General features: G+C 41.5%; 2 protein-coding genes across 3 annotated transcripts in view; one reads left to right on the top strand and one right to left on the bottom strand.

Moving 5' to 3' along the window:
* The window catches only part of LOC126378050 (dynamin-like 120 kDa protein, mitochondrial), a 28,175-nt gene extending 27,974 nt beyond the window's left edge, over positions 1-201 (top strand). For both annotated transcript variants that reach the window (XM_050026152.1, XM_050026153.1), the window contains exon 22: positions 13-201. In XM_050026152.1, coding sequence (XP_049882109.1) covers positions 13-77 — 65 coding nt within the window. In that variant the 3' untranslated portion in view covers positions 78-201. The remainder of the gene's footprint in view (positions 1-12) is intronic.
* Positions 202-348: 147 nt separating this feature from the next.
* LOC126378033 (uncharacterized) lies at positions 349-12,037 on the bottom strand. The gene is made up of 2 exons (XM_050026107.1): positions 11,794-12,037; positions 349-4,857 (listed from the first exon to the last, which is right to left on the bottom strand). The coding sequence occupies exon 2, from the start codon at positions 4,849-4,851 to the stop codon at positions 1,261-1,263; it is 3,591 nt and encodes a 1,196-aa protein (XP_049882064.1). The 5' UTR covers positions 4,852-4,857; positions 11,794-12,037; the 3' UTR covers positions 349-1,260.
* Between the last annotated feature and the right edge of the window lie 17 nt (positions 12,038-12,054).

Genomic DNA, 12,054 nt, shown 5'->3' with positions numbered 1-12,054 from the left:
TTTTTTTTTCAGAACGCGTTAGACAAGTCCAAGAGCGGCTAGAGGAATTCATCGAAGCGCTAAACAAAGAGAAATAAATAGTTGTACATTGTAGCTTATACTTAACTAATTATATTTATGTATAGATGCACTGGCGCGATGTATCATTTTGTTATTTAACTGCTTGATCTAAGTTATCTTTTAATAAAACGTTACCCTACACGGCCCATTTAATTTATAAAAATATTGAGATGCTATTCATTCCGTGATGATTCCGTGCTTCGGAGGGCACGTTAAACCGTTGATCCCGGTTATTAGCTGTTAAAACACCTCCACCAACCCGCAGTGGAGCAGCGTGGTAGAGTATGCTCCATACTCCTTCTGGTTGTTTGAGGGGAGGCCTGTGCCCAGCAGTGGGACATATATAGGATGTTTATGTTTTGTGTATGTATACGTATTCATTAAGTATGACACCCTTATTCTAAGATGTTCACTCGGTTCTTCCTCCACTCGACTCTGCCTCAGCAGAATTTTAAGTTGACATTGACGCGCTTTACTCGATTAAAGTCGAGGTAAGGTTGAGTCATAATGCCGATTTTGAGCTGAATTCGTGGAAGACTGAAGTCGACTCGACTGAGGACGGGTCGAGAAAGGTTGGAGTTAACATCGCTTAGAATACGGGCTTCGAGACTGCTCTCAATATCATGTCAATGTGACAGTTCTTAATACAAAAACAGAGACTTGAGCATGGTCTTGAAGACAGTCTCGGCTGAGATTAATTTATTAATACTACCCTAAGTGTTTCAAGAGGCGAAGTTGCAGTTTCAGATGCCCTAGGCTATGAGGTACCAGCCGCCGCCGTCTCAGCTTATCGTTTACCGAGACATTGTACGCAGTCTAATGGGTCGTCTACATCGAGATAAGAGCCGCGCTCTTGTCGGTGTAGCTTTCTCCATGCTACTTTTTTTAGGGAAAAATAAGGCAGTGGTGTCCCTCTTGCCTTCTGCCCAAAGTAGTCTATTGCAAAGCACTCCTGTCCTCCGTCTCTAAATAGAGATATATGTCTACATAAATGCTTTTATGTACTGTAATTTAGTGCCGTTTCATGTTCGCCTCTTTTATGCCATGATTGATTAGCCATTCCTAATATTTGATCGCCCAAGGCCCGCGAAACGTTATTTCTTAATTTAAAGTAGTAATTGGTTACATACGGAAGTCTAGTTACTAAATACTTACTGCAAGAGAACGTTATACGTGTTACTTTGAAAATACAAGTCTACATTAGAGGGTACGCGGAATTATAGGATTAGGAGTGTTATGCGCGTTGATAAAGAACTGAACTTCGATACTTGTGTCCTTTTCCAACAATCCAAAGACATCGTCTTTAATATTTTTCGGAAACAGCCGTGATTCACTGTCATACAAGTACTCTGCAACCAAATGTGACCTGGGATTTTCGCAGTCTAGAATGCCCTTTATAACATTCGCGATGAACAAAGACCTGTTGTCCCCGTATTCAAAATATTTTCGAATATATTCAACAAAGTCCCTCTTGTACAACTCCCTCATTGACTCAAAATGCGTATCCATCAACTCGATAACTTCGTGTGCAATGTACTTGCCGAATATTTTTCCCACTATTTCCGTTGCAGCATCTAAATTTTTTGGCAAATCTTCAAACACTATCGGGTTATTTTTCTTAGCTTGCCTCAAAGTTTTGAAATAGAGCATCGTCAAATGCAAATGTATATAAATGTTGTAAAATTTGTGTAGAGGCAAGATCGTTTGCAGTTTATTTATGACTTTCTCGATCATTGGCAAGCACGACACGTACTGAGTGTCCAAGAAAACTTTGGTGAATTTCAAAGATTGTATGAATTCATTGAAATATTCAGTGAGATCGTTTTTGTCTTGCCAACCGGTCCATATCTTGCCACAGTGGTCAATGACTGGCTCGCCTAGGCTTTTCCATCGCTTCTCTTGCTCAGCCTCGCTTTTGCAAAGCAGAAGATATTTCGCGACTACTCTCAAGTGCAATGTTATGACCATGTCATAATAATAGTCTTTATTGGGCATCTTTGCTAGAACAAAGTCCTTAGACATAAATTCTTTAGTGACTTTGTCTATAAATTCTTCGTCTACGTCCCACAAGATGTTTTCAGCATGAGAAAGCATTGGTACCGCCGCATATTCAGACCCTTTCTGCAAAACCTTATAAACCATTTGACAGTATTTTGCTTTTTTACTTGCAGGAACTATGTTCAAATTGTACAACACTTTTTTAGTACGACTGTTAAGTTTATCGGAAGCGTGCAGCTTTTCTATAATAGTTATAATAACATCCCATACTCTTTCGTCAAGTTTCTTTGTTCTTGAATGTAAAAGGAGTGTCTTAAGTATCATCGTAGGTCTTTTGTCACCTATAGCAGTCAAAATATCCATTTCTTTTCCTGACCGCATCGATAACACTAATGCCAATCTCAATGTTCTACTCCAGGACAATAACGTCTGTATGTTCTGATCTATATCGTTACCTCTGCAGATCAATATTCGATTGGCTACTGCTTTTGCACCCAACTTTTGCCAGCCTACGTTCTTTAACTCTAATGAAGGTCTAGCCAAATGCATATTTGCTCTTAAAGCTCCCGAAAACCGTTTGAGTTCGCTCTGTTTAGGTGCAGCGTCGTATTCAAGAATCATATCCAGTATTTCGTTTCCTGAAAGGATAGCAATTGAATGAGCAACTTTAATTTTAGGTGATTTCTCAACATTTTTCTTTAGCAGCGTTAAATATCTTTGTGCCAAACCGTTTTCTTCATTAAAATATAAACTCAGAGCTCTAAGAAATCTATCATGATCTAACTTGTTCGTTTTTATCAACTCTTCAAAAGTTTCCCCGGACGAAATAATATCGGTATTGTGTTTCAGAGCATTTAGATATGATTCGTCAGTTTGAAATATCGCGAAATTCTCTCTGAAAAGTTGTTTGCGTGCGACACGAGATGTGTACAGACGACGCAACAGATGCTCTGCTTTGTCGTCCTTTCTTGCTGCAGATGCTATAGAAGAGACCAAGTGTGGACATGTATCAGCCCGCAATTTGTACGCGTCAAGAACATCCAACGTTTTATCGAGCAGTTCTATCGCTTGTGTCGAGTCGTTCTTTGCTCGGTCTAGCAGCAAAGCAGGCAATTTAGAGTACACCTTTTTCTTTTCTTCATAATTTAAAGAATATTCTTTCAGAGTAGAGAAATTGTTCAAAAATGCCTTCCAAACCGGTGCTTCAATTGTACAATCAAGCAGAATACTTCTTAGTATAACGGCGTGAAGACCTTCACTGCAAGCCACTGGCGATGGTTGGCCGTCTAAACCCAAGCCGTGACCGAATTTCACCATCGCCTCCCATACATTTTGGGGCAGCCTCCAGGCACAGCTGCGACGAACTAAACTACGTATTATGGTAGCTCTGAGATTATCAGGCTCGTTATGATGTTGCGTGGCGAACAACGTTAGTAACTCTTCCACAAACTGAGCGTGCCCTCCGGTCTTGCTAATCAACAACAACATTATATTTTGTCGGTGCTGTGTAGTTTCTACCTTCATCTGTTTTCGTAACTCGTATAAAGCAGCTCCGAAACTAATGAAACGGTACTTATCGAAGAGAATATCAAAGGATGATTTACGTACTGAAATCATCTCGCAAGCCAATGCCTGACATGCAGATCGTTTCATACATTTCCGTTTCTTTAAGCAGCTCCTAAAACTTATAGGAGCGTTTCCAATCAGACTTTCGTACTCCTCTGGATCATGTTGTTTATCTTGGAAGATATTGCTACCGGGTCCTCGTCCTTGAGGCGGAGTAGGTTTGTCATACGGCCAAGTGTCTACCAATTCACCCACATCCTTATCGACAAATACTTTCTTCTTAAACGTCTTCCTTTCTTCAACACTCAACGCTTTTATCAAGGGTTCTACATTTTTATAATTAAACCAAAACTGAATGTATTGCGCGCGTGCTAATTTTAAAACCACTTCTTTAATTTCTTCCGACGATAAGCATGTAGCTAAAGTTTTCATGTCGAGAAAAGAAGTTGCATAAAGTTCAGTCTTCTTGTTAAACCTATCCTTGTAATGTTTCATAATGAATTTTGTAGCATCAGCACTGAAGCGACTGAAGTGAACGTATTTCTCTGCGATGTCCAAGAAAATGTCGCCGTTAATTTTTAATAGAAATTTCAAGTTACTGTAGTACTTTCTTTCGTCTCTCCTGTAGATCGATGCAAGTTTGTCGTCGTTTTGAAAACTATCAAAGAATATTTTTGCTACCTCCGGGCATTTTTCCGATAAAAATTTCAAAAGTTTTGGTGACAATTTTTCCATGAAATTAGGAACTTCTCTCAGAATGAAGTCACTGGTACAATTCCGAAGAAACTTAATAGCAGTATCAAAATTTTTGATTTTATAATATTCATAAAACTCTTGTGATCTTTGAGAGTCTTTTAGGTTCAGATATATCCAATGTTTCACTTTCGATACCGCCGGTGTTGTCATCTCTGGGTACAACACATCTTCTAAATGAGCACTATTAAAAATGTGGCTGTATTCTTTATCCAAAAGCCACTTGCTTTTAAGTGCCCTACTAACATATAGCAAATCTTCATCTTTGAAAGTTTCTAGTATGTATTCCACGTTTTTATATCTCGATGCGAGATCGATTTTGAATAGACGATCTAAAGGAGAATATTCTTCAACATTCTTGATGGATGAAAAGGGGATGTTTTGTTCATAACTGTTGTTTACAAGGGAATTAAACTGATGGTGTCGTGTTCCCAGATTATCGCCCGCCAACGTTACCGGAAGGAAAGACGCCATCGCCAACTGTTACAGAGAACAAATTTATTAAATACTCATCCAAACTTCAATAAGTTCATAATCCGAATAAATATTTGGCTAGATGACTGGGCCAAAAATAAATTATAAAATGCTAAGCTAGAAATAGAAGCCAGTCTAAGATGATTGAAAATCAATCTCATTTTTCTTTTGGACTAATGTACGAATTTTAATAAGAATTACATAACAAAGAGTACGACGTTTGACCACGTTAATCGATGACTTCACCACGTAGCATAACCCCTGTATTCCCAACGGGGTTGGCAGTGGTGTATAGTATTTTACAGTAACACCAAGTCCTCGCGAGCTGTTTATTGACTTCATATTTGTATTTCCGTACACATTCATAATTTGTTTCGTAAAAGTCCCTAACTCATTTGTAAAGGTTGTCTTCTAGCCTATTAGATTAGGTGGTGGGTACAAGCCAAAAAAAAATGGTAGGTAGATCTGGTTTTTTTTTATTACCTTCGTAGGTAATTTGACTTCGTAAGTAATCAAAAGCGTATGCCAGTTATTTTTAAATTTCTTGCCTGATATCTAGATAGTTGTGAAAAAATAATAATGAGAAACTTTCCACGCTACGTTCCTCAATAGCAATATAGATGGCGATGTAAGATTGTCCTTCGCTTAACCTCCTAATTTCATGGATAACAGACATTCTTTTATCTTTGTTTTTGGATATAAATGATGACCCTTTTTATTACATGCAGGTACAACCTACGGTACAACTCATTTTCTGAGAGGTACAATCACATCTTCCACAAAGAAAATGGTGTAAGTGATCCTTTTATTTATTAGTTTCCCGCCTTTTTAATCTATGTCGAATCTCCCGACTTTCCTCGGTAGCAACATTAATTTTGTACATGATGTGATCCAAATATCAAGCAACAATTATTTTTGTATATGCTTCTGCAATTACATTGTATTTTTGAATAATTATGTACCTGAGCAATGAGAAAATAGGTAATTATCACGTTAAATCACGACAGCGCCATCTATACTGTTTTTGGGGAACGTGGCCAGGAAGTCCCTCATTTAGTTAATAATTAATTAATAAAAATAATATATAATATATATTTATATTTCTTTTTGTAATTATTTCTTTTTATTTTGGTGCAATAAAGTGTATTTGTATTGTATTGTATTTGTGGCGGCGTTCAGTTTATGAACGCACCCCTACTGACAGATAGCTGTCACTGCTGTCAGTGAGCTGTCAAGAGACTACTCTCGCTCGACTGTTGTAACGCACACGCACGCTGTTGTTTTGTACTGACCGATTTGATAAAGTATTGTGATCCGTGATACTGTGACTGTGTCTTATTAACTCTAATAAACTATTCGTCCAAGTGGAGTTGTTCTATTATTGAGAAGGGGATCTACGTGTATCCTGCACCCGTCCCCTCAATGGTGACCTTGTCCGAACGCGCTTCTGAAGATTGGACGAAAGTGTGAAGATTCCACAGCTTATCAGTATCTGTGAGGAGAGAAGCATCCGAATATTGAGCATAGTAAGCGATATCTCGAAATTTCTTAAGATTTTCGCTCGATTTCTACAATCAATATACGCCTGGGCAAGTCTATTACGGAAAATTGGAAGAGTCCATTTCACAGATCGCTACATCGATTTGATTGGAGGATCCCAACCCAACAGCTAATTCTGCTTCCCGTTCACTTACACATCACTGCTACCGGTTCGACGTACATTGCTGCACATCAAAACCACTTCGACGTACATTGCTGCACCTTCAAAATCACTTCGACGTACATTGCGTAACCTCGCGAATCTGTTTCGAAGTACATTGCTGCATAAAAAACTTCGTGCAACCAACTTTCGAAGTTTCGAAGACTGTTTTTGGAAAACATAACACAGTGTTTTAGTGAGATCTATAAACATTACTTAACATTGCTTGTTACTTCCAGCCAAACAAGTGGTATTTTGTACATAGGTGTTAATACAATAACTTTACTTAATTTAAGTCATAGGTTTAAGAAGTTGAACAATTTACTTTACTAATTAACATTTTTTTTTTTTTTCTGGTTGCGCGCGTTGCATACTAAACTAAATAATCAATTTAAGTTAAGGATATTGCTAAAATTTTGAACTTTTTGTTGTTTTAATATTTTTTTTTGGTTGTTGGTGTTATTTGTGGGTGTTTTCTTATGCTACTATTGAATATTGCACATTGTTTTGTTTTTTATAGCTATATGGTATACCGAATGCTGAATTTTTGGTTAAGGTGTATAGAATAATTTTTGTGTTGGGTATTGCGTTTATAAATTGGATGACGCCACTACTACTTACCTTACCGCATTGCATCTGCACCTTGCATCCTACACTATAAACACTAATTACACTAATCGACTAACACTATTCACAATTTTATTTCTGTTTGGTTTGTGTGTGCTTGTTCTCACATCTAGCTATCATGGCTGAAGGAGCGGATTCCACTCCAGCTGAACTTCAAGCTCTCAAGAGAGAACTGGCAACTCTTCGAGTGCAGTTAACCACAACTGCACAAGAGAATGCCGCCTTGCGTAGTCAGCTGCAGCCTAAAAGTGAACCTGTAAATCGGTCTGCTGTACCACCACAGGTATGTAAGGTAGCTCCTAAGATACCTCCTTTCTGGTACCAGAAACCGGCGATGTGGTTCGCTCATATCGAAACACAGTTCCGTGTCGCTGGTATAACGAGTGACCAGACTAAATACGATCACGTCATTGGTCAGCTCGATTTCAAGATTACAGCAGAAATTGAAGACATCGTCACAAACCCGCCAGAGACTGATAAATACATGCACCTGAAAAGTGAGATCATTCGTCGTTTGTCTCAATCCGAAGAGGAACGTGTGCGGCAATTGCTGACAGAGGAGGAGTTGGGGGACCGTAAGCCCTCCCAATTCTTACGACACTTACGTTCTTTGGCCGGTAAAACCCTCACCGATGAGAGCATACTTCGACAACTTTTCATGCGCCGTTTGCCACAACACCTTCAAGCAATCCTTGCTGCCAGCGCGGACCCGCTCGAGGACATCGCTATCCGTGCTGACAAAATATTAGAGGTGGCTCCTAACATCGCAGCGCCATCTCAGTTCGTGCATGCTGCTGCTGCTTCGGTTGACCCTGCCGCTTCAGGAAATGCTGATCCATTTGGTTTGCGTGCTTTTGCATTACAGATACAGCAGCTGACAGCGAGCGTCGCCGCACTTACCCACCAGCGCCAACGCAGTCGCAGCCGTTCTAGAGGTGAGTCGACGAACCGCAGCCAGTCGCCTGCCTCAGGTAAACTATGCTGGTACCACAAGACTTTTAAAACCAAGGCTAGCAAATGCGTTAGTCCTTGCTCTTGGAATCCGGAAAACCACCGAGCCAGTCAGTAGCGACGGCGACTGATTGTGCCTCACCGGGCCGTCGTTTGTTCATTTCGGATAAAACTAACAAGGTCAGATTTCTTATTGACACAGGGTCTGATCTTTGTTGTTATCCAAGGAGACTTCTGACTGGAAAAGTACCTCCAACAGACTACCAATTGAGCGCAGCTAACGGCAGCACTATTAAAACCTACGGTAGCGTATCACTTAACCTAAATTTTGGGCTTCGTCGCGAATTTCGCTGGCAATTCGTCGTAGCGGATGTAAGTACCCCTATTATAGGTTCAGATTTTCTTGCGCACTACCATCTGCTGCCTGACTGCCGCTACAAGCGTCTCCTGGACGGCATCACCGGTCTTTCTGTTCCTGCATCCATTGCTTCGGTTGAACAAGTTAGCGTGAAGACCATTGCGATCGCTACGGGATCTCAGTTTAGTGACCTACTCGCTGAATTCTCCGCTATCACTCGACCACCTGGGCTAGATAGGACAATCAAGCACGACACCGTGCACTATATAAAAACGACAGAAGGTCCTCCGGTCGCTTGTCGTCCTCGTCGTCTGGCGCCACAAAAACTTACGGTCGCTAAAAGATTATTCGACGAGATGGTCAAAAGTGGAACTGCTCGACCGTCCAAGAGTTCTTGGGCATCTCCACTGCAGATGGTTCCTAAAAAAGACCTCGAATGGCGTCCATGCGGCGACTATCGTGGTCTAAACGCTCGAACAATACCGGATCGCTATCCCGTGCGTCATATCGGGGATTTCAGCCACAACATAGCAGGTGCTACGGTCTTCAGCACTCTCGATTTGGTAAAAGCATACCAGCAAATACCAGTCAATAGTGAAGATGTGTGTAAGACCGCAATAATCACACCTTTTGGCTTATATGAATTTCCCTATATGACGTTCGGGCTGCGGAATGCCGGACAAACCTTCCAGAGGTTCATGGATGGGCTAGTGCGCGACTTAGACTTTTGTTTTCCCTACATAGACGACATTCTCGTGTTCTCCCGCGATGAAGATGAACATTCTCGTCATCTGCGCATTATTTTTCAGAGGCTGGCTGATTACGGCGTTGTCGTTAATCCAGCGAAATGTATTCTGGGAGTTAGCGAGGTCACGTTTTTAGGGTATCGTGTCTCTAAGGACGGCATTAGTCCACCAAAAGAGCGAATCGCCGCTTTACAAGATTTTCCTCTTCCCAAAACTGTCCAGGGCCTTCGTAGATTCCTGGGCATGGTTAATTATTATAGAAGATGTTTACCACGCGCGGCTGAACTACAGGCGCCGTTGATAAACGTTTTGGCTGATACGAAACTCAAGGGTGCCAATCCTGTACCTTGGACGCCGGAGCTGGAAGCTGCTTTCCATGCTTGCAAGGACAGTCTTGCAACAGCTACGCTATTAGCACATCCAATCCCTGACGCCCGATTAGGGTTATTCACAGATGCGTCCAGCACACAGGTAGGTGCTTGTCTACAGCAGTTGGTGGGTACAGGATGGCAACCCCTAGCTTTCTTTAGTAAAAAGTTAAACGCTCGTCAATCCTCCTGGCCCGCCTACTACAGAGAGTTGTTAGCTGTATATGAAGCAGTACAGCATTTCCGGTACGTACTGGAAGCTCAGCAGTGTACCATATACACTGATCATAAACCTCTTCTATACGCATTTACACAACGAAGAGAAAAGCTGCCTCCTGTACAGCTAAATCAACTCACATTCATCTCCCAATTCACGACTGATATCGTTCACGTCAAAGGTGTCGATAACGTCGTGGCGGATACAATGTCGAGGGTCGAAGCTATTTCTTTAGAGGATGATTACGCGTCTCTAGCTGAATCCCAAAGTGACGATGAGGAACTTCAAAATCTTATTCGTGACGGCACTGCTCTAAAACTAGAAAAAGTGACCTTACCTGGTACTGACGTTACGGTAACCTGTGACACATCTACCGGCAAGCCACGTCCGTTCCTCACCGTTCCTTTTCGCCGAAAATATTTCGAGAAGCTTCACAATTTGAGCCATCCTGGCATTCGTACCACAACCCGTCTTGTCACAGATAGATTTGTGTGGCCTTCTATAAGAAAAGACGTTCGTGAGTGGGCAAAATCCTGCCTATCATGTCAGCGTAACAAAGTTACTCGGCACACTACTTCTCCTCTCGGCAATTTTAATGTACCCGCTGGTCGTTTCAGGCAAGTGCACATTGACATCGTTGGTCCACTGCCCGTTTGCGAGGGATATCGTTACCTTCTGACGGCAGTGGACAGGTTCACACGCTGGCCTGAAGCGTGGCCTATGCGCTGTATCACTGCTGAGGAGACCGCTGATACATTTCTGAATGGTTGGATTTCTAGATTTGGCGTACCTTCCTGCGTAACTACGGATCAGGGGCGACAATTTGAGTCGGATCTGTTCCGTAGACTAACTGCATTTCTAGGGACTAAAAAGCTGCGCACTACTAGCTACCACCCTTGTGCAAATGGAATGGTTGAGCGCCTTCATAGGCAACTCAAAGCATCATTAATGTGTCATGACGAATCTTGGATACAATCCCTACCCGTTGTCTTGCTCGGCATGCGTTCCGCGCTGAAAGAGGACTTAAAGGCTTCGTCAGCCGAACTGGTTTATGGTGAACCTCTCCACTTACCTGGAGAGATGGTTGTTCCTTCGCCAACTTCACCAGCCGTTGATCCCACAGATTTCGTCACAAAACTTAGGACTACGATGTCGGAATTAAGACCTGTTCCCGCGTCACGTCATGGCCAGAAGAACATTTTCATTTTCAAAGATCTTGCGACTGCTTCGCATATTTTCCTACGAGCCGACCATGTGAAGCCACCACTGGAATCTCCTTATTCAGGACCATACCCAGTCATCAGTCGAACTGATAAGACTTTTACCATCGTTATTGGGAACAGAGAAGTCGTCGTTAGTATAGATCGTGTGAAACCAGCATACATAAACTCTCACACACATCCTTATACTCTCACTAACATACCTGACACACAATCATCTATCGTACCTACACCTACTGTTAATGTACCATCATCACAGACACCACTCTCACAGTCACACACAGACAAACCCATCACACAAAACACCACACTTACTCATCCTTCTCCACGTTCGCAACCGAAGTACACTACTCGTTCGGGCAGAAGAGTAAGGTTTAATCGTCCTTTTGACCTTTAACTTCCTTTCTCCGTGGGGGGGTGGTGTGGCGGCGTTCAGTTTATGAACGCACCCCTACTGACAGATAGCTGTCACTGCTGTCAGTGAGCTGTCAAGAGACTACTCTCGCTCGACTGTTGTAACGCACACGCACGCTGTTGTTTTGTACTGACCGATTTGATAAAGTATTGTGATCCGTGATACTGTGACTGTGTCTTATTAACTCTAATAAACTATTCGTCCAAGTGGAGTTGTTCTATTATTGAGAAGGGGATCTACGTGTATCCTGCACCCGTCCCCTCATATTGTTAGTTGGTAACTTGCAGTAACTTGGTTGGTAAGAGGAAGGAAAACACCTATCATAATACTTATCTACTCACCCAATTTCAATCACTGAGTTCGTAATCAACGGATACCTATTTATATAAAATCTAGAAAATAAATACACTAATGATTTACAGTGTACCTATATTACTCAAGAAAATAACACTGGTGCAACAATCAAATAGGAATCTTGCAGAAATTAAAATAAATCGAAATCTAATAACGTAAAAATAGCCCGACTATCAAACGATGACTAAACACGACGACCTCGACATATCGTACATAGAATACATATTTTATACCTTACCTACACACCA

The sequence above is a fragment of the Pectinophora gossypiella genome, chromosome 25 (genome assembly GCF_024362695.1).
Source record: "Pectinophora gossypiella chromosome 25, ilPecGoss1.1, whole genome shotgun sequence".
Classification (NCBI taxonomy): Eukaryota; Metazoa; Arthropoda; class Insecta; order Lepidoptera; family Gelechiidae; genus Pectinophora; species Pectinophora gossypiella.
This window is presented reverse-complemented; position numbering and strand designations above follow the sequence as displayed.